Source organism: Myxine glutinosa, chromosome 1, assembly GCF_964187855.1.
Source record: "Myxine glutinosa chromosome 1, kmMyxGlut1.1, whole genome shotgun sequence".
Taxonomy (NCBI): Eukaryota; Metazoa; Chordata; class Myxini; order Myxiniformes; family Myxinidae; genus Myxine; species Myxine glutinosa.
In genome coordinates this window covers 74,433,040-74,456,356 of record NC_136261.1, presented here as the reverse complement: position 1 = coordinate 74,456,356, position 23,317 = coordinate 74,433,040, and the positions used below count along the sequence as shown (strand labels likewise).

General features: G+C 50.9%; 1 protein-coding gene across 1 annotated transcript in view; it reads right to left on the bottom strand.

Annotated features, from left to right (window-relative positions):
- The window catches only part of LOC137425159 (E3 ubiquitin-protein ligase Rnf220), a 329,803-nt gene that overhangs the window by 19,960 nt on the left and 286,526 nt on the right, over window positions 1–23,317 (bottom strand). The window contains exons 11-12 of the mRNA XM_068113312.2: window positions 7,285–7,346; window positions 5,610–5,688 (exon numbers count right to left, since the gene is read on the bottom strand). Coding sequence (XP_067969413.1) covers window positions 5,610–5,688; window positions 7,285–7,346 — 141 coding nt within the window. The remainder of the gene's footprint in view (window positions 1–5,609; window positions 5,689–7,284; window positions 7,347–23,317) is intronic.

Below are 23,317 nucleotides of genomic sequence, written 5' to 3'. Positions count from 1 at the left end.
CTAGAGAATTCATAGAACACCTTACCCCACCCAGTCTTGGGATATAAGGACATGGGTGGGGTCTGCGAGCAGCAAATTTGATGAGTCAAGATGATGTAAAATGCCATAATGTTTTGTCCAAATACTGCTAAATGGAAGGTTTTTGAAAGTGCCAAAAAGGTGAATTGCGTTCTAGCGTTCAAGTACATCATTTAATTGAAATGAGGATTTTGAAGGTTGTAGAAAACAAAATGTATTCGGATGTTCACCACCATTGATGCAGTGTCTTTTACGCCACCTTATTTAACATGTTGAATTAGTTGTTCGAGCCTGGTGTTTGTGTCCTTTATGACGCCGCTAAAAGCAGTGTTTCCTATTTGGAATGATTTTCAATTTTATTTAACAGACAAACAGGAGAGAGTAAAATAAATGATCTCACTCCTCTCTGCACATGTGCGATTGGGACAAATTCAAAGCCAAAGTACTGCTAAACGGCAGATTCGTTTTCCGATTCATGTCCAAAATATAACATTCAATTGAAACTGAGTTGTTCATTGATCATAAATTGACACTTGCGGATAGACAGCCAGACAAAGGAATACCCCTCCCCCCTCCTTCACCCCAATCCCTACTTCTTCCTGAGAGTTCTCTTCTCTATCCATCTTGTCCACCCCATGCATCTTCTCCTGCCCCTCATTCCTCCCCACACCCATTGTTCTTCCCAAGTCTCCATCTGTCTTGGCCTTCAACTCTGCAGTTGGTATTTCCCCTCTCTCAACTGTTCCACTTATCCTGTTGCTTCCTGATCCATTCAGTGTACTAATACTAGCTCTTCCACAAGCGTCGACTATCTATGCAATTTCTTTTTGTTTAACACCGCTTTACTCTTCACGAGTGTGGGGTAATTATCCAATTGTAATATATTGAATAAAAACAATTGTCCTTCAATCTCACATGAGCTTGTGGAGTCCAACTATTTTTGTTATTTTTTTTTGGATACAAGGTCGAGGCTCATGAAAGAGCTAACATTAATCACACAAAAAGTCAAACCGACACATAAAACATATAATAAGGGGAGCGGTAGACAAGATGGGGAGAGGGGGAAGGACACAAACACAACATTTGAGAGCAGGCACATCGAGAGATCTGTGGGAGGGAGAGGGCTTGGGGGGAGGTGGGAGAGGTATAAAACACATGGACACTGCAAGGACTTCCAGGAAAGAAGTTGGAATTTCAAAAAAGTGGATCTGGGGTGAATTAGCGGGGGTAGAAAAGATCAAGGTTTTGGATGGGGGAAGACAAGAGATGGTGGTGAACAGCTGTTTTAAAGACCTGGAGGGAGGAGTAGTGGGGCAACTTAGCATAACAATTGTGCATTTTGTGAGGAAAGCACCAAATTTGGCACACGAGTAGACTATCATATTATGAAAAGATCTGGATATTGGGCCATCTCAGATTCAGAGATTTGATTTTTGCAAGATTTCGATTCGATTGGGATCGAAGAGAACACCTTCTTCGTCTTCTGTACAGTGAAGTTGCCAGCCCTGAATTCTCTGGCTACATCTGGGTGCTTCATTGGGAGTGCAACCGTGTCCCTCAGGTGAACAGGGATCCACCTGGCATCGTGTGTGTGGTCTAAGGCATGGAACCATGGGACCAGTTCCGTCAGGGCATCAAGGTACATGGTGAATGAAGCCTGCCGCAGAGAACGCACGTAGACCAGTACCAACATCTCTAGTTCCAGCACAGTTGCCCAGTACTGAAAGTTGGGAATGTCTTCTCCTCTCTGGTGACACCAGTCTTCGAACTCAGGCAGGTCTTCTGCATCATCAGCATATGTCATACAGTGGCGTTCATACGCACGGTGTTGCAGGATGTGCAGTGCCGCTGCAGTGATTTGATGAGCTCTTCTTGTGCGGGTGACGTGGGCAGCTCGCAGGAAGGAGTCGGCCGTCCCTGGCGTTGCAATCTCAGCTTGCAAATCTGCAAAATCTGCAAATCTTGCAAAAATGAAATCTCTGAATCTGAGATGGCCCAATATCCAGATCTTTTCATAATATGATAGTCTACTAGTGTGCCAAATTTGGTGCTTTCCTCACAAAATGCACAATTGTTATGCTATATTTAGCTTAGCTGCCGGACTAGAGTGGGATTGAAGAGAGTGAGGAAGTTTGTTCCAGAGGCGGGAGAAAAGAGGAATGAAAGAGTGAAAGTGAATAGAGAGTCTTGATTTTGGCAGTTTTACCATAAGAGGTTAAGTATTTTGTGACTTCTTAAGAATACAGAACATCAGATGAAATAATACATCGTTCATAATTATAAATTATAGGGTAATTGGGATGGGGGAGATTGCACAGAGATCTTGAGGTATCTACACAATTTGTGAAGGAAACCAACGAACCTCGTCCGCCCGTACAACATCATATTGCAAATCAATTCTCGCATAAGCAGCACGAAGCACTTGCTTCATCAAAATTCACCGAAAGTATATAAAACTGCTTCGCCGAGAGTTTCTCAACATTGAAATCGAGGAATTATGCCGATGTGAATCTTTAAGCTAGCGATTTATAATGACAAGGCCAGAATGACAATGCAATCACTTGTTAAATGTCGACGTGAAGGCCTGATGTAAAATATAAAATAATCCCATTTCGGTCTTCGGCTAGCAGGATGGCATACAGAGGTATGCATATTCACCTGTGAGCTGTCTAGCCTCGGTTCGAATTGAATTCAACTTGAATTCAACCTGAATTCGAATTCAACTTGTGAGTTTCACAACTATAAACTGACATCCTGGTGTTTTGCAGGCCAGGCGAGACATCAAATTTGTGTGTGTGTTCCAAAAATATATATAAATTTTCAATCTGAAATTGCTGCTTTGTTTGGCATGTGTGACATTCCCCTCTGAGCACTATGGTGATGATGCTGAGATGACAGGCTGAAATTGCATGTACCGTGTCGAGTTGACTGTCCATTGTCTTCTAATGTTTATGTCCGTCCATCCATCTGCCTCATGACCTTGTAGATCTTAGGTGCACAATTTTGGCATTTTTATGGAAATAGACCAAGCAGCATCCATTTTCTCCGATGTGCAGGGAAGCAGGAATCTGTTTCCAACAGTACAGTTAGATTTCCAGTAGCTTCCAACAACACCATGGGTTTTTGCAGGAACTAATGTGGAATTTGGCCAGTGTACCTTTTAATTTTTACACTAGAACAGCACTCAGTAGAGAGCATACCTCCACTCATACCTCCGCCAGTTGAAGTTTACATTTTGTATCCCAGAGTAGACCAGAAAATCACAATACAGAATCACATTTAATCAAAATCATGCGTCCACAACTTTTTGTGATATCCTGCCATGTATCGTTTTTGGCCCCATCTCCCAATGGTGAAGAATCACTTTAAAATTATGTTAGCCAAATCCGGATACGGATCTTCAATTCAAAATTGAATCGATTCTTCCCTGTCACACACACAACCTGTCCACCAAGTTTCGTCCAAATCCGTCCATAACTTTTTGAGCTATCCTGCTATATGTTGGTTTTAGCCCGATCACTCAATGGTGAAGAATCACTTAAAAAAATTAAATAATTCTCATATCCGAATCCATATTGAAATCTTCACCAAAACTGAATCAAATCGTCTTTGTCACACACCGAACTGGTCCACGAAGTTTCGTCCAAATCTGTCCACAACGTTTTGAGATATCCTGCTATGTATAGTTTTTGACCCTATCTCCCAATGGTGAAGAATCACTTTAAAAATTCCACAAGCCGGATCCGATTCCGGATCTTCACCAAAATCGAAGCGTTTCGTCCTTGTCACATACACTACCTCTCTGCCAAATTTCGTCCAAATCCATCAACAACTTTTTGAGATATCTTGTTCACAAACAGACAAATGAAAAATCACTCATAGAGCGACACTTGGCAAAAGCGAACAAAGTAGAATGGCACTCAGGAGAGCATCCTTTTGACCCCAAAACGAATTGGTGGTTGAATTCAGTGATCTGATATGCAAATTGTCTTCAAATTTTAAGTTAATTGGATGAAAATTGACAATTTTAGAAATTTGGCCTATGCTGACGTTTTGGCCTATGTTGACCTCAAAAATAGTTGGTGGTTGGTTTCAGTAAGCTGATATGCAAATCATATTCAGATTTCAAGTCAATCGGATGAAAATTGAGGATTTTATGAATTTGAAAAAAGTGGTTGACCTAAGGCCTATGTGGACCTTTTGGCCTATTTTGATCTCAAAAATAGTTGGTGGTTGAATTCAGTTCGCTGATATGAAAATCCCATTCAAATTTCAAGTCAATCGGATGAAAATTGAGGATTTTAGAAATTTGAAATTGTTGTTGACCTTGGCCTATGTTGACCTCAAAAATAGTTGATGGTTGAATTCATTTAGCTGAAATGTTAATCCGATTCAAATTTCAAGTCAATCGGATGAAAATTGATGATTTTAGAAGTTTGAAAAAAGTGGTTGACCTTTGGCCTATGTTGACTTTGTGACCTATGTTGATCTCAAAAATAGTTGGTGGTTGAATTCAGTACGCTGATATGTAAATCCTATTCAAATTTCAAGTCAATCGGATGAAAATTGAGAATTTTAGAAATTCGAAAAAGAGTGGTTGACCTTTGGGCTTTGTTGACCCCAAAAATATATACGATTTTGTCGGACCACGAACTCTTCCATTTGTTGAAGTTTCGTGAAGATCGGTTAAAAATTGTGACCTGTAGGCAAGTATAAGTGAGCGGGCAGAAAAACACAAACACACACAAAGAAACACAAACCGGAGTGATCAACATGTGAATTTTTTTTTGGGGGGGTCAAGTAACAAACAGACAGACAAGGGGGAAAACATAACCCCCATCCACCTTTGGTGGCGGAGGCAATAAACACTTTTTCATTGTTTCTGCAGTTAAGGTACAAAAGATGAAGACCAAACCGGCAGCGAATCTCCTTTTCATCAAAATAAACTGAGATATTTAAGTTTCACCAGGTAACCCAATAAAGTAGCAGACGGTGCCTGGCCTGACATCTACCCGAGGAACTGCTCACTCAATGATGCAACACCTGCTTGCGAATCACCTATCCATCAGGATGTGTTCACATGAAGAATCGAACCCAGACTAGACATTTCTAAGTAAAGGGCACCCGCCACCATCCCGTCATACAATGACATCATGCGCTATTAATGTAAAAGTCTGTCGATGTCTCCAAACGTCTTCGTCACGGACGCGACACATTTGAAAGTTCCTGCGTGAGTCTCAGACGTGGGAGAGAGAAAAAAAAGCAAAGTCTTAAAAAGCAAAGTTCAGATGACAAAGTCCTTAATTGAATGGCTTTCTCCAAGAGCCATACGTGTACGATCAAGTGATCTGTCCACCATTACCGCACACTCCCTAACACCTCGTGTTGGACAGGAGAATAATCTATTGGACGTGCACGCATTAAATAAATGGATTAGCATCGCACCGAACGTCCATCATCATTTAGATCCTCGACTGAACACTTGACGAGGCGACGAAAGTTATAATCAGGCCAAAGTGCCGAGCATTTCAAAAATACCAAATCCACGTTTGGGCCACCATTTTGTTTATTTTTGGTCCGTCCCGACATACCTGTCGCTCTCAGATTCATCCCCCTTGTTCTGCTCAGATCCGCGAGCATCGCCATCCAGGTGACTGCTTGAGGTGGCTTCTGCGGGAGGGGGAATAAACGCCGGGAACCATCAGGTCGGAGCATTCCGCCGGAAAAAGCAAATCGATAAGGTGGCAATAAATACAAGCGAGAGCTCGCCACACACGCGCCTCTTTAACATCGTGCCAATTAACAGGAAAAAAGTCACGGGCATTAAATCGTCTCGATGACATTAGTGACACGTAATATTTCAATTTTCCAATAAGGGCTTGTGCATAACGTGTAAGTGGTTACAGGCTTCTTAACGGAGGTAATCATGAAGATGCAGGCGTTCGGAGAGTGGGGGAGGCACTTTTCAATTAATTTTAACGGCTAAACTCAAAAGGCCCTTTTTAAATCCACGATTCGTCCTTTATTACTCTGGATAATAAAATAAAGTTGTTTTGTTATTTTATAATCGTGTACTAAATTTCTCCTTTGCCTTTTGCCCATTTGATAATCTCGGTTGAACCTGAAGTCCTCCTTCTTTACTCGGAAATTTGAAGGCAGCGAAGCCTGCACAATCGTTGCCAACCTATGGTTGTTTGTTTGTGTTGTGTTCTATTCGTTTCTTTTTTTTGTACACAAGGTCAAGGCTCGTGCAAGAGCTAACATTGATCACAAAAAGACAAACTGACACATAAAACATAAAAGGTATGATAAAGGGAGCGGGAGACAAGACGGAGAGCAGGGACATCGGGAGATCTGTGGGAGGGGGAGGGTTTGGGGGGAGGAGGCATGGGAAGGGGGGAGGCATGGGAAGGGAGTGGGAGGAGGCATGGGAAGGGGGGGAGGCATGGGAAGGGAGTGGGAGGAGGCATAGGAAGGGGAGGAGGCATAGGAAGGGGGGGGGAGGCATGGGAAGGGGGGGAGGCATGGGAAGGGAGTGAGAGGAGGCATGGGAAGGGGGGGGGGAGGCATGGGAAGGGGGGGGGAGGCATGGGAAGGGGGGGAGACATGGGAAGGGGGGGAGACATGGGAAGGGGGGGGAGGCATGGGAAGGGAGTGGGAGGAGGCATGGGACGGGGGGGAGACATGGGAAGGGAGTGGGAGGAGGCATGGGACGGGGGGGAGACATGGGAAGGGGGGGGGGGGAGAGGTAAAAAAAAATCACATGAACACTGCTCGGACTTCCAGGAAAGAAGTCGGTATTTCAAAAAAGTGGATCTGGGGTGAATTAACGGGGGTAGAAAAGATCAAGGTTTTGGATGGGGGAAGATAAGAGATGGTGGTGAACAGCTGTTTTAAACACCTGGATACCCAGACTAGACATTTTTAGCGGACATCCTTTGTTCTGACCTCCCAGACTCACAGCGGACCCTCTAAGTCTCTAACCGTTACGCGGGTCCATTTGATGTCCAAATCCGCCTGGATCTGACCGTAGAAGTTTTTAAAATGATATTTGCACCTAAACCTGAAAAATATCTCTCCAGCATTCTCTGGTTATATGAATCGAGCACCTTGTTCTGTGAACACCGTGTCTGACTGCAATATACATCTTGTTTGCTCAGATATTGGAGAAGTAAAACAATGTTTTTAAAATAATTACATTAATTACAATTAAGGACGATATTTGCTAAGAACATTTAGGAATTGGGTTTGATGTGCGACATGTACCGTCAGCAGGCCAGGATGAGCCGTCCGCATGTATACGGCCCATGCCAGGTGAGGCATCGCCACTGTGAGAGACAAGAAAGGGAGGAACAGGGATTAGACAAAGGACGAAGGTGGCTGTGCCCAACAATTGTTGGTGGAAGTGTGAAGTTTGGAGTGAAGAGTGTGTTGCTGTGCCGCAGTGTTCCGAAAGCAATGTCCATACCGGGTCCCAGATAGCCCCACTCTGTGCATGGGAGGGACTGGACCATCCAGATCAAGAAGTGACTGGAAAATTCCACATTGTATTTTTGCTGCTAGAAAAGGTCTCCTTTGGTCTTTACCAGCTGATCATAAAGGAACCACAGCTTTACTACAAAGCATTTTAAAAAGTCGTCTTGTTTGGTGTTCCCATAAGGCCGCTTGCCTCATGGTGCTGTTGAGATGCCAGCTTCAAATTCCACATACTCTATTGAAAATGAAGGCACCACCACCTAATATCAGCTGCTCAGGAGGTAAAGCTCAGGTTAGATGATCCGAACGCCGAGTGATCTTCATTCTGGACTATGCGAGCATCGTGTGCCAACCGTTAGGTACCCTCGCCCAAGGGGGAGGGGATGCCTCACGTGACTGTAATAGGCAGATGTTGAGACGTAGTGTCGTTTTCATAATCACCTAAAAATAGAAACGATGAATATAGGCAACGATGAAAAAGACAATAGGTTTCACCATCTGTTCTTTGCAGTCATTTGATGTTTTCTTCCCCCTTGGGAAGGTAATTATCACCTGGCACAGAATACCTGCAGAGTCCCAAACAGAGATGACGACCACTCAGTTTGCCAAAATGTCGGATGTGAGCCTTGGCAACTGAGTAGCTATAATAGTTGGTGATGCCTTCATTTATTCATCAGAATCTTCCAAACTACCTGTTATTTTGTGAACCCTTATACTGTGTATCCAGGGCAATGACGAGCAATATTGTGTGACCGTGGCAAGCTGTGAAAACTACTTCTGACTTCCACGTCAATGCAATCAATTAGCAGAAGGGACTTGATCTACGATCAACAATCCATAAATGTATTTTGACAACTGCAATTCAAAGTTTGGTAATCCAAATATATAATAGGCTAATGCCATCTGTCTGTCACGTCTGTCTGTCTGTCTGTCAGTCCCACCCTGAAACACAGAAACACTCCTCAGAGAGAAAAAATATGAAGTAAAAGTTGCTTCAAATTAATCAAAACTACAGGGAAATTATACTTTTTTCAATCACACAAAAATGATAAACATGCGCGGTGTATATGGAACAGACCGCTGCTTCGATCGCTCCCGAAAGTCTCTTATTTTTGTTTTTTTAAGAAATATATAACCTCCAATTTTTGTAACTCTTTCAACCAGCACAATAATAAAAGACTCTGCAACCTGATTGTGGTATTTTTAGCAGCAGCTTCTACTCGTATGTATTAATAATAACGGAGGCCTGTACTGATGCCAAAGCTTCAAGATGTTCACAAGTCCAGTTACATTTGGAGGCTACAACCAATCCAGCATCAATGAGATGAGATGTGGCTGGAAAACTATGGAAAAACTTTGAAGAAACTTTGAAGAAACTTTGGAAAAACACCACAAATAAAAGCCATGGAAGTACTCCACATTAGCAGCAGGAAGGATCCTGTTATTAATCATTGTGGGGTATATAGACTACAGTAGATCTACGATCAGGTGCATTCAGCGATGTGATAGGCATTGAGTAATGTCCAGATTCCACCAACTTTCTTTGTTCATTATTACCCTTGCCAGATAAGGGGGTATTGCATTTGAGTCGGTTTGTCTGTTTGTCTGTTTGTCCGCAAAGAATAAATATGATTTTCTCTGCAACCGCTGGTCCGACTGACAGGAAATTTTCACCATTGGTGCAGTCCTCCTGTAGAATTGTTTATTGATAATTATGACGTCATAGGTCACGTGGTATGGGCGCCATCCTGGAAAAACCTAAAATAATTGCACCTTTATATCTCCGAAACCGCTGAATATGACAAAAACCGAGACATGGCTCATTGTAAAGAACACTCCATGGGGAATAACATATGTTAATGATGATGTCATAATTCGACAAGTACAAAACTTCATCTGATGAAGCTGAAGTTTTTTGAGCATCATATATGGATAAATGGGTGGAGAATTATTTTAATGACGTCATCGGTCATGTGGTTTGGTCGCCATCTTTGTTTTTTACACAAAAGCCTTAAAAAACACGAAAAACAAGTCCTGGCGAGGGTCTGCAATCTCTGATTGCTCTTTCTTGTTATAAACTGCATTAGCGACTGTTTAAAAAGCTAATCATACGTGCTTGCGATTTATAATATTTTGATGCCTCCGCCCCCAAAGGTGGCAGGAGGCATTATGTTTTCGGGTTGTCCGTCCGTCCGTCCGGTCCGTACGTCCATCCATCTGTATGGGCTAAACCTCTTTTTCTCAGCAACCACATGTCCGATTGAGACAACATTTTCAGAGTAGGCGTGACACCCATACAGAGTGTTTTTATGAAAATTGTGATGTCATAGGTCATGTGATATGGCAGCCATCTTGGATTAAATGTAAATAATTTAAAAATATTTCTCGGAAACCGCTTAATGGAAAAATTTGAAACTTGGCACATTGTCAAGTACTCCCAATGGGGAACAAAAGCATGATAATGATAACATCATCAGTGAAGTGGTATACCAGCCAAAAATGCTTTAATCGAATTCCTTCTCCTCAAAATCTGAAATTGCATGCACATAATGTATGACCCATTTGTATTGAAATATTAAAGTTATAACATCATAGATCACATGGTTTGGCAGCCATATTGGATTTAACCTAAATCCCTAAAAAACCATCTTCTCCCAAACCAAATCGATTGACTCAAACTTTAAGTGTGTCATTGACTAAGCATAGCGATTAAAAGATGATCACAAAAACATCATTGGTCACATGGTGGGGCAGCCATATTGTATTGAAGAAACCACCTTTAGAGGCCATTTTTCCCCGCAAGCGGGGGTTGGCCTTTTTCGGGGACCGTGGTTGTTGTTGTTTTTTTGGTCCCCTTTTTGAAGCAATGTTTTACGGCCGGGTGCCCTTCCTGCCGCCAACCCTTTTTGTCACCTTTTTACGACAAACAGGGCATTATCAGTGATGCCCTGTTTGAACTGGTACTCAATTTGCCGACCTCGGAAGGATCACAGGCTGAGTCAACCCCCCTGGCGTTAATTCAGCGATCGACCGGGAATTGAAGGAAAGATTGAAGGTATTGCATATTGTATTGAAGGAAAATATTAAATAATTATATCTGAAACCGCTTACCCTATCGATGCGAAATTTTACAAATACCATCTAACACCATTGTTGCATATAGTTTGAAAATAATGATGTCATAGGTCACGTGGTATGGCAGCCATCTTGCATAGAAAAATGAACCTTATCCGATCAACATGAAACTTCACAAACATGATCCCCTGCCCATACATATGCAGAGTGTACATTTTTAAAGATCATAAGTCACACGGTGTGGCAGTCATATTTGCTTGAAAGCTGATAATTAAAAAAATCCATTCTCTGAAACCGCTTCACCGATCGATGTGAGACCTGTCATGCCTGGTGAAAATGTGATACTTGAAAAGAGCTTAAGGGATTTAAATCAAACTTGTTTATTTTTAGGACAGTGAACGAGGGCATCTACCTGTTGTGGGACTATGTGGAGGCATATTGGTGACACAGTCACATTGCTCTAGCTACTTCTGGTAGTATAGAGGCTGTTGGCCCGTTGATCACATAAAAATGCCATGATAAGCTATTTATAAACGTTGACATGCCTTTTGTTCAAGGAGGAAAACCCACTTGGGAAGGTGGGACATTAATAGTATTCATATTGTTTTGTAAAAACATTAATATTATGCTATTGAAGTGCGGTGCTACGCACACAACTTGCTTGCCAAAGAGGTAGGCCACAACGCGTTTGATAACCAAAAGAGTCTTTATTAAGAAAGCTCAAACTGTAGCACTGGGCGGGCTCGAGCTTGGAGCCCGCATATATCTCCCGGGGCCACGCCTAGTCCCCGGGAGTGGCCGATCGGTCGATAGGCGGGGCATGCCTTCCAGTTCCCCGCCTGGACGTTCGCGCCACCTGCTGGTGCGTTGAATTCGTGTCCTCTTGCTTGTGTCTGCCACACGCGCCCCCCCAGAATTCCCGCGCACCTGAAGGGTGAGTTTGCGGGGAAGCCGGATGACCCGGCTGAAACGCCCCCTGGCGATGGGTGCCAGCCTGGGGGGTGGCGGGACTGGGGGGTGCCGGGGTCCGACCGCCGGGGGGCGGCCTCGACGCAGAGGAAGAGCTGCTGGCGGGGGTGCCGGGGGTCCGACCGCCGGGGGGCGGCCTCGACGCGGAGGCAGGGCCGCTGGCGGGGGGTGGTCCGGATCGAGGTGGGCCGGCTTGAGGCGGTCCACGGAAATGCGATCCGGGGCACCGCCGATGTCGACCGTGAAAAACTTGTCCCCGGCCTCCAACACGCAGAAGGGCCCGTCGTACGGGGGCCGCAGCGGTGCCCGGTGGGCGTCGTGCCGGATGAACACGTACTTTGCCGTGTGAAGCTCCGGGCGATGTGGGAAGGCGGGCAACCGTGGTGTGCCATTGGCACTGGGGCGAACCTCCGGGCGGTCTCCTGAAGGGCGGAGCGCTGTTGTGCCGCGGGCCAAGGAGCCGTGGAGTCGGGGATAAATTCACCCGGTACCCGCAGTGGTTACCCGAAGACCAGCTCCGCCGAGGACACGTGCAGGTCATCCTTGGGCGCCATCCTGAGGCCCAGCAGGACCCAGGGGAGTCTGTCGACCCAGCCGCCGTCGCAGAGGCTGGCCTGGAGCGCGGCCTTCATGGAGCGATGAAAGCGCTCGCACAGGCCATTGGCCTGGGGGTGGTAGGCCGTGGTGCGGTGTAGTTTCACCCCGAGCCCTTGGCCCACCGCGGCCCAGAGCTCCGAGGTGAACTGGGGGCCGCGGTCGGACGAGATGTCTGAGGGGGCACCGAACCGGGCAACCCAAGTGGCGATAAAGGCTTGCGCCACCTCAGCCGCAGACGTCGCCGCCAATGGGACGGCCTCCGGCCACCGTGTGGTGCGGTCGACCATGGTGAGGAGGTGGGTGAACCCTCGCAAGGGGGGCAGAGGTCCCACCAAGTCGACGTGCACGTGGTTGAACCGCCGCTCGGGCACCGTGAACGGGGCCAACGGTGCCTGAGTGTGGCGGTGGACCTTTGCGCGCTGGCATGCGAGGCACGTCCTGGCCCAGTCGCGGATGTCCTTCCGGAGGCCATGCCAGACGAACTTTGCCCCGACGAGTTTCTGGGATGCCCTCGCGCCAGGGTGGGACAGGCCGTGGATGGCGTCGAACACCGGGCGCTGCCAGCCAGCGGGCACGATGGGGCGAGGCCGGCCGAGGGAGACGTCGCATAGGAGGGCCGTGCCCGCGACGTCGAACGGCACCTCGGTGACGTGGATGCCCGTGACGGCGGTCCGCAAGGCCTGGACGCCGGGGTTGGCGGTCTGGGCCTCCGCCATCCGGGCATAGTCGACCCCGAGGTGGACCGCGTGCACGACGGACCGGGAAAGGCAATCCGCCACCGGGTTGTACTTACCCGCCATGTGACGGATGTCCGTCGTGTACTCGGACACGGCAGAGAGGTGGCGCTGCTGCCGTGCCGACCATGGCTCGGCGCCCTTGGCCATCGCGAACACAAGGGGCTTGTGGTCAACGAAGGCCGTGAACGGGCGGCCCTCCAGCAGATGGCGGAAGTGTCGGACCGCCAGGTGGAGTCCGAGCAACTCACGGTCGAAGGTGCTGTACCGGCGTTCGTGCGGGTGAAGCTGCCGGCTGAAAAACGCCAGCGGTTGCCAAGCACCACGCACCCCATTGCTCATGCACCGCGCCCACCGCGTAATCCGACGCGTCGGTGGTGAGGCCGATTGGTGCATCGGGCGCCGGGTGCGCCAGCATGGTGGCGTCGGCCAGAGCCAGCTTTGCGCCCGCGAACGCCGCGGCCATCGGCTCCGACCATGCGATGTCACCTTTGCCCGGCTTGCCCCGGAGGGCCTCGTGCAAGGGGCGGAGGAGCTGGGCGACGTGGGGCACGAAGCGGTGGTAAAAGTTCACCATGCCCAGGAACCCCTGGAGCCCCTTGACCGTGCGGGGCCACGGGAAATCCCTGACCGCCTCCACCTTGGCCGGTAACGGGACGGCCCCGTGCTCGGTGATGCGGTGCCCCAAGAAGTCGATGGTGGTGACACCGAAACGGCACTTGGCAGGGTTGATGATTAAGCCATGCTGGCCCAGGCGTTCGAACAGCGTGCGGAGGTGGAGCAGGTGGTCTTCCCGGGACGCGCTCGCGACTAGGATGTTGTCCAGGTAGACGAACAGGAAAGGTAAGGCGCGCAAGCCGCTTTCCATAAGCCGCTGGAATGCCTGAGCCGCATTCTTCAACCCGAAGGGCATCCTCAGAAATTCGAAGAGGCCGAAAGGAGTGATGACGGCCGTCTTCGGGACGTCGACCGGTTGGACGGGGACCTGATGGTAGCCCCGGATGAGGTCCACCTTCGAAAACACGGTCGTGTTGGCCAACCGGGCGGAAAAGTCCTGAATGTGCGGGACCGGGTAGCGGTCGGGGGTGGTGGCATCGTTGAGCCGGCGGTAGTCCCCGCACGGCCGCCATCCCCTGCCGGGCTTCGGCACGATGTGCAGCGGGGAAGCCCAAGCGCTGTTGGAGCGCTGCACGATCCCCAGCCGCTCCAGCGTGGTGAACTCCGCTTTCGCCACGGCGAGCTTCGTGGGCTCGAGTCGGCGTGCCCGGGCATAGACCGGTGGCCCAACCGCGGGGATGTGATGCTCCACCCCGCCGTCTTTAACGGCCACCGCTGAAAAAGTGGGCCGCGTGAGGGCCGGGAAACTAGCGAGGAGGCGGGTAAAGTCGTCCGCTGCCGGAAGCGTGCAAACTAAACTCGCCAGGACGGAACCCTCCAGCAAGCCGCTTGGAAAGCCACTCGGTGAGCCGCTCAGTGAGCCGCTCAGCGAACAAGCGAGCGAGCTAAAGGTTTCAGCCTGGACGAGCCGTTTGTGCTTTACGTCGAACAGCAACCCATTCGCACATAGGAAGTCCGCACCGAGCAATGCCATCGGCACGCTAGCGGTCACGAACGACCATTGAAAGCGCTGCCTTCCGAACCGCAGGGAGAGGCAGCGCTTCCCGAATGTGCGTATGGATGTACCGTTGGCTGCAAGCAACGCGGGGCCCCGGCCCGCGGTTCGCTTGTCGGACGTGTAGGCTGGGATGACGCTTACCTGCGCTCCTGTATCGCAGAGGAAACAGCACCCAGACAAGGTGTCCGTGATAAAGAGGAGGCTGCCGGAATGGCCGACGCTCAGGGCCGCTACCGAGCGCCGGCTTGGTCGTTTCCCGACTTGTCAAACGAGCACGGTGGGCAACACTTCCTAGCCTTGTGGCCGAACCTGGCGTGGTAAGAGCACCAGGCCTGCGGCGGCGGGGGCATCGGCGTCCGCGGTTTTCTCGGCGGCGGTGGTGGTGGTGGGCGGGGCGCGGCAGCGGCCACGAGGGACGCAGCAGCATCAGCCTCGGGATCCACGATGGCCGCACCATAACCCGACCGCGTGTCGCAAGCCGCGAATAACTTGTCGGCCTCTACAGCCAGGGCGCGGGGTTCTTTTATTTTGGAACCGGCCAGCGCGAGGCGTACTTGTGCGGGTAGCTGGTGTAGGAAAAGCACCCGAAATAAGAAATCCAGGGCTTGGTCACCCAGCAACGACAGCATATGATCCATCCGCATGGATGGTCGTGTGTCGCCGAGTTCGGGAAGGTCCAGGAGGCGGTCGGCCCGTTCGATCTCCGTGAGGCCGAACGTGGCGATGAGGAGACGTTTGAGCGCCCCGTACTTGTGGTCGGCCGGCGGGTGCCGCAGGATGGACATGACTCGGGCGGCAGTGCCGGGCCCGAGGGAGGCGACCACGTGGTAGTAACGGGTCTCGTCCGCCGTTATGCCTCAAAGCTGAAATTGTGCTTCGGCCTGCACGAACCACACATCGGCCTGTGCTTCCCAAAACTCTGGGAGTTTTACCGTGACGGCGTTGTTGGCCATGGCGCGTTCGGTGGACAGCAACGGCTGAACCAATCGGGGTCACCAGTGAAGTGCGGTGCTACGCACACAACTTGCTTGCCAAAGAGGTAGGCCACAACGCGTTTGATAACCAAAAGAGTCTTTATTAAGAAAGCTCAAACTGTAGCACTGGGCAGGCTCGAGCTTGGAGCCCGCATATATCTTCCGGGGCCACGCCTAGTCCCCGGGCGTGGCCGATCGGTCGATAGGCGGGGCATGCCTTCCAGTTCCCCGCCTGGACGTTCGCGCCACCTGCTGGTGTGTTGAATTCGTGTCCTCTTGCTTGTGTCCGCCACACTATTATCATTAATTTTGTTATTAGGAGCGGCCTTGGAAAACGCCACGATAAAGCTAACTTAATACGGATAAACAACTCAACACGCAACCCTTTTGCCGCAATGGTGGGGAAAACCCGCTTGGGGGAGAAAACCCCCTTCGGGAAGGGTGAAAATGAATGCGCTACAACCTTCATTGTGTCACCTTTTGTCCTCCTGTCAAGCTTGGTTGAGATTTGATAAGTAACGATTGAATTTATCGCGTTCAAAGAATCATCAGACAGACACCAAATTGCATATTTTAGTATGACTAGGGCATGCCCGTACTATATCTATATCTAAAATTATATCCCCCCCCTCTATTTACATGAAATGGTTTGGTCCAAAGCGAACGGCTTGCGAGTGGTGACAATCCCCCCCCTCTATTTACATGCAATGGTTTGGTCCAAAGCGAACGGCTTCCGGAGTTTGGTAAAGAAATCGCCATCGCGTGCACAAACGCGCAGGAAAGCGAATGAATCGCAAATTCGTTTTTATTAGTTGTAAAACATAGTTTAACGCCAACATAGTTTGCAAACGTGAAATAAATGAATACGCTCTCAAATGTGCCATCCGAGGCAGAGTGTGCCCGCCACGTTCGGCACACGCGATAGTTCGCTGCTCTCTGATTGGTTGAATCGTTTTTTGGACATAGCTCGGTAAGTAATTGTCCGATTAATATGAAAACTTGAAAAGGCACATCCTCGGGTCCCCAGCAATATACCTGGCAAGTTTAAAGTATATCGGACCCGTGGTTGTCGAGAAACAGCGGTCACAGACAAACGTACAGACAGAGATTACTGGAATTATAGATAGAGATGATGTCTGTCCACCTTCGTAAGGGTAGGTTTTAAAGGCTTTGCGTAGCACTTTAGGAGGGATTTGAGTGGGGGGCTTTAATTAATGGGCAATCATTGAAAACGATTGTGTGTCCACCGGTTAAAAGACCTAAAATCGGAAGAGAAATTAAATAAGGAGTGGACGTAGCTTCATGACGGTCGATCTTTAATTTTTTTTTTCGACAAGCTTTCGACCAACAGGTCTTCTTCTTAGTCTGCAAGAACAGCAGGCATGCATATACAACAGATATGTATGATATTGATATATGAATAAAAATTAAAATACATACAAAAAGAAGAGGATCGTTAATGAGCTCTCTCTCACCTTCCTCGAGTTCAACGAAAGTGAGCTACAGCTTTACGTTACAGTTTGTACACGTGTACATATATAAACACACACAAGCACATATTCATATACTATTTATATTTATATAAATACACTGCCTACATTTGATAACGACATATATAAATGTAAAAGGGATGTTTGTGAAAAAATGAAGAGAATGAATTACGTTGTGGCGGACACAAAAGCCCACTGGCGTGGTGACATCATTCCACGCACCAAGTGGGCGGTGGCCACGCCCGAGGGGTAGGCGTGGCCTCATGATATACACTGGGCGACCAGCCCGGAGGAGTTCAGTGTTACAGTGTAGTCTTACAATAAAGATGTTCATATGTTACCGCTTGTCCGTTTCCTCCTTGCTCACAAGCAGCGCGCGTAACGCCGCGCTTTACTGGTGACCCTCGACGTTGGATCTGCCGTAGCGATCCTTCCGAACACGACGCCATTGCAATGGCCAACGACAAGTCAATGGCGATTAAACTTCCCGAATTTTGGGAGGCCCAGGCCGAGGTCTGGTTCGTTCAAGCCGAAGCCCAATTTCAGCTTCGGCGCCTCACCAACGACGACCTGCGCTACTGCCATGTCGTCGCCTCCCTCGGGCCCGGCACGGCCGCTCGAGTTGTGTCCGTCCTTCGCCACCCACCGGACGGCCACAAGTACGAGGCACTCAAGCGGCTACTCCTAGCCACGTTCAGCCTCACGGATGACGCACGGGCCGACCGCCTCCTGGATCTCCCCGAGCTCGGTGAGACGTGCCCGTCGGTCCGAATGGACCATATGCTGTCACTGTTGGGCGACGAAGCCCCCGGTTCGCTATTCCGGGCGCTTTTCCGTCGCCAACTTCCAGCGCAGGTTCGCCTCGCGTTGGCCGGGACCGGGCTAACGGAACCCCGAGCATTGGCGGCCGAGGCGGACAAGTACTTCGCCGCTTCGGACACGCGGGCGAGCGTTGGCGTGGCCGTCACGGCCTTCGACGCTGCTGTTCCACAGCATCATCTTCTACAGCACGCTGAGTTTCAGCAGCATGCTGATACGCACCTCGTGAACGCCGCCACGCCCCGCCCACCGCCGCGGCGAAAACCGCCACCGCGGGGAAACCCGTCGACTCCACCGGCCTGGCGGAGCCAGCCGCGCTCCTCCAGCTCCACCACCTGGTGCTGGTTCCACGCCAAGTTCGGCTACGAAGCTCGGCGGTGTCATCCGCCGTGCTCCTTCAACGGGTCGGGAAACGCCCGGGCCGGCGCTCAATTGTGGCGATGAGCGCCGGCCGTTCGAGCAGCCTGCTGTTCATAACGGACACCTTCTCCGGGCGCCGTTACCTGTGCGACACGGGAGCACAGGTGAGTGTCATTCCCGCCGGCACGTCAGACAAGCACGCCGCGGGTGGGGGCCCCGCGCTGCTTGCCGCGAACGGGACGCCCATCCGTACGTACGGAAAACGCTGCCTCTCTCTGCGGTTTGGAGGGCAGGTTTTCCGATGGACGTTCGTCACCGCCGACGTGCCCATGGCACTGCTTGGCGCGGACTTCCTGTGCGCTAATGGGCTCCTGGTCGACGTCAAGCGCAGACGGCTTGTCCAGGCCGAGACGTTCAGCTCGCTCGCATGTGCGTTGCCCAGCTCAACAAGCGGCTTGCCAAGCGGCTTGCCGAACGATTCGGTTCCGGCCACGTTGGTCTGTACGCTTCCGGCAGCGGACGCATTCACCCGCCTCCTCGCCGGCTTCCCGGCCCTCACGCGGCCCACCTTCTCGGCGGGGGCCGTCAAGCACGGGGTGGCCCATCACATCCCCACCGTCGGGCCACCGGTCTACGCCCGGGCACGCCGCCTCGAGCCGACGAAGCTGGCGGTGGCAAAAGCGGAGTTCGCTACCCTGGAGCGACTCGGCATCGTTCGGCGCTCAGAGAGCGCTTGGGCGTCGCCGCTGCACATCGTGCCGAAGCCCGGCGGGGGATGGCGACCGTGCGGGGACTATCGCCGTCTCAATGACGCCACGACTCCCGACCGCTACCCCGTCCCCCACATTCAGGACTTTTCCGCCCGTTTGGCGGGCAGGTCCTTCTTCTCGAAGGTGGACCTCATACGCGGCTACCATCAGGTCCCCGTCAGGCCGGAGGACGTCCCGAAGACGGCGGTCATCACGCCATTCGGACTCTTCGAGTTCCTGCGCATGCCCTTCGGTCTGAAGAATGCGGCTCAGGCGTTCCAGCGACTGATGGACAGCGTCCTGCGCGACTTGGATTTTGTCTACGTCTACCTGGACGATATCCTCGTCGCCAGCGCGTCCCCGCGAAGAGCACCTACGCCACCTCCGCACGCTCTTCGAACGCCTGGGCCAGCATGGCCTGATTGTGAACCCCGCAAAGTGCCGGTTCGGCGCCGCCACAATCGATTTTCTGGGGCACCGTGTCACCAGGCACGGAGCCGTCCCCCTGCCGGCCAAGGTGGAGGCGGTGAAGGGGTTTCCGCGCCCCCGCACGATCAGAGGGCTGCAGGAGTTCCTGGGAATGGTGAACTTTTACCATCGGTTCCTGCCCCGTATCGCCCAGCTCCTGCGCCCCCTGCACGAAGCTCTCCGAGGTAAGCCGGGCAAAGGCGACGTTACCTGGACCGAGCAGATGGACACGGCGTTCACGGGCACGAAGCTCGCCTTGGCTAACGCCACCATGCTCGCGCACCCGGCGCCCGATGCACCGATCGCCCTCACCACCGATGCCTCGGACTACGCGGTGGGCGCGGTGCACGAGCAATGGGTGCGTGGAGCTTGGCAACCGCTGGCGTTCTTTAGCCGGCAGCTTCGCCCGCCCGAACGCCGTTACAGTACCTTCGACCGCGAGTTGCTCGGACTTCACTTGGCGGTCAGGCACTTCCGCCATCTGCTCGAGGGCCGGGCGTTCACTGCCTTCGTCGACCACAAGCCGCTGATCTTCGCGATGGGCAAGGTCACCGAGCCGTGGTCGGCCCGGCAGCAGCGTCACCTCTCGGCCGTGTCCGAGTACACGACGGACATCCAGCACGTCGCGGGGAAGGACAACCCGGTGGCGGATTGCCTTTCCCGGGCCGTCGCCCACGCAGTCCACCTCGGCATCGACTATGCCCGGATGGCAGCGGACCAGGCCGCTGACCCCGACGTCCAGGCCTTGCGGACCGCCGTCACGGGCCTCCGCGTCACCGAGGTGCCGTTCGACGGCGCGGGCGCGGCCCTCTTGTGCGACGTCTCCCTCGGGCGTCCTCGCCCCATTGTGCCCGCGGGCTGGCAGCGCCAGGTGTTTGACGCCATCCACGGCCTGTCCCACCCGGGCGCGAGGGCCTCCCAAAGGCTGATCGCCGACAAGTTCGTCTGGCATGGCCTCCGGAAGGCCGTCCGCGGCTGGGCCAGGACATGCCTCGCGTGCCAGCGCGCCAAGGTGCACCGGCACACCCAGGCCCCGTTGGCCCCGTTCACGGTGCCGGAACGCCGGTTTGACCACGTCCACGTGGACCTGGTGGGACCTCTGCCCCCCTCGCGGGGTTTCACCCACGTCCTCACCATGGTGGACCGCACCACCCGGTGGCCGGAGGCCGTGCCCTTGGCGTCGACAACGGTGGCCGATGTCGCGCAGGCTTTCATCGCCACCTGGGTCGCCCGGTTCGGCGCCCCCTCAGACATCTCATCCGACCGCGGCCCCCAGTTCACCTCGGAGCTCTGGGGGGCGGTTGCGCAGGGGCTCGGGGTCCGGCTGCACCGAACCACGGCCTACCACCCCCAGGCTAACGGCCTGTGTGAGCGATTTCACCGCTCATTGAAGGCCGCGCTCCGGGCCACCCTCCGCGACGGCGGCTGGGTCGACAGGCTCCCCTGGGTCCTGCTGGGCCTCCGGACGGCGCCCAAGGAGGGCCTGCGCGCATCCGCGGCGGAGTTGGTCTTCGGGCAACCGCTGCGGGTGCCGGGCGAGTTCCTCCCCGACTCCACGGCACCATGGTCCGCGGCACAGCAGCGCTCCGCTCTGCAAGAGACCGCCCAGAGGTTCGCCCCGGTGCCAACGGCATGCCACGGGCACCCACCGACGCACGTCGCCCCGGAGCTTCGCACGGCGGAGTACGTCTTCGTCCGCCACGATGCCCATCGGACACCACTGCGGCCCCCGTACGACGGGCCTTTCCGCGTGCTGGAGACCGGGGCGAAGCACTTCACCCTGGACATCGGCGGTACTCCTGACCGCGTTTCGGTAGACCGCCTCAAGCCGGCCCACCTCGATGTGGACCATCCACCGCCAGTGGCCCGACCCCCACGTCGGGGCCGCCCTCCTGCGGGCGGACCCCCGGCACCGCCCAGCCCCGCCGCCACGGCGCCCCCCGGTCCTGCACCCATCCCAGAAGCAGCCAGGGGCATCCCACCTGGTATCCCTGCACCCCGGACGCCGCCGATCGCCAGGGGGCGCTTCGGCCGGGTCATTCGTCGGCCCCACAAACTGGCCCTCCAGGTGCGCGGGAATTCTGGGGGGGCGCGTGTGGCGGACACAAAAGCCCACTGGCGTGGTGACATCATTCCACACACCAAGTGGGCGGTGGCCACGCCCGAGGGGTAGGCGTGGCCTCATGATATACACCGGGCGACCAGCCCGGAGGAGTTCAGTGTTACAGTGTAGTCTTACAATAAAGACGTTCATATGTTACCGCTTGTCCGTTTCCTCCTTGCTCACAAGCAGCGCGCGTAACGCCGCGCTTTAACGTAACGTTACGGTAAGGAAGTTACGGTGAATGAGTTAGAACATCCGTTAATCGTCAAAATTTATGCCATGAGTTAATTTGGTCCAAAGTTTGTGTATCCAAAACGACTCACGTCTCAGAATGGTGGGGTGTGATCAATTTGTAATTGATTTGATGGCAGAGATTTGAATATCGTTTATAGAGTGATCTGGTTGATTAAAATGTACAGTGTAAGGAAGAGATTTGAATATCGTTTATAGAGTGATCTGGTTGATTAAAATGTACAGTGTAAGGAAGAGATTTGAACATCGTTTATAGAGTGATCTGGTTGATTAAAATGTACAGTGTAAGGAAGAGATTTGAATGTCGTTTATGGAGTGATCTGGTTGATTAAAATGTACAGTGTAAGGAAGAGATTTGAATATCGTTTATAGAGTGATCTGGTTGTTTAAAATGTACAGTGTCAGGTAGAGATTTGAATATCGTTTATGGAGTGATCTGGTTGATTAAAATGTACAGTGTAAGGAAGAGATTTGAATGTCGTTTATGGAGTGATCTGGTTGATTAAAATGTACAGTGTAAGGAAGATATTTGAATATCGTTTATGGAGTGATCTGGTTGATTAAAATGTACAGTGTAAGGTAGAGATTTGAATATCGTTTATGGAGTGATCTGGTTGATTAAAATGTACAGTGTAAGGAAGATATTTGAATATCGTTTATGGAGTGATCTGGTTGATTAAAATGTACAGTGTAAGGTAGAGATTTGAATATCGTTTATAGAGTGATCTGGTTGATTAAAATGTACAGTGTAAGGAAGAGATTTGAATGTCGTTTATAGAGTGATCTGGTTGATTAAAATGGACAGTGTAAGGTAGAGATTTGAATATCGTTTATAGAGTGACCTGGTTGATTAAAATGTACAGTGTCAGGTAGAGATTTGAATATCGTTTATGGAGTGATCTGGTTGATTAAAATGTACAGTGTCAGGTAGAGATTTGAATATCGTTTATGGGGTGATCTGGTTGATTAAAATGTACAGTGTCAGGTAGAGATTTGAATATCGTTTCTGGAGTGATCTGGCTGATTAAAATGTACAGTGTAAGGTAGAGATTTGAATATCGTTTATGGAGTGATCTGGTTGATTAAAATGTACAGTGTCAGGTAGAGATTTGAATATCGTTTATAGAGTGATCTGGTTGATTAAAATGTACAGTGTAAGGAAGAGATTTGAATATCGTTGTTAGAGTGATCTGGTTGATTAAAATGTACAGTGTAAGGTAGAGATTTGAATATCGTTTATGGAGTGATCTGGTTGATTAAAATGTACAGTGTAAGGAAGAGATTTGAATATCGTTTATGGAGTGATCTGGTTGATTAAAATGTACAGTGTAAGGTAGAGATTTGAATATCGTTTATGGAGTGATCTGGCTGATTAAAATGTACAGTGTAAGGTAGAGATTTGAATATCGTTTATGGAGTGATCTGGTTGATTAAAATGTACAGTGTCAGGTAGAGATTTGAATATCGTTTATGGAGTGATCTGGTTGATTAAAATGTACAGTGTCAGGTAGAGATTTGAATATCGTTTATGGAGTGATCTGGTTGATTAAAATGTACAGTGTCAGCTAGAGATTTGAATATCGTTTATGGAGTGATCTGGTTGATTAAAATGTACAG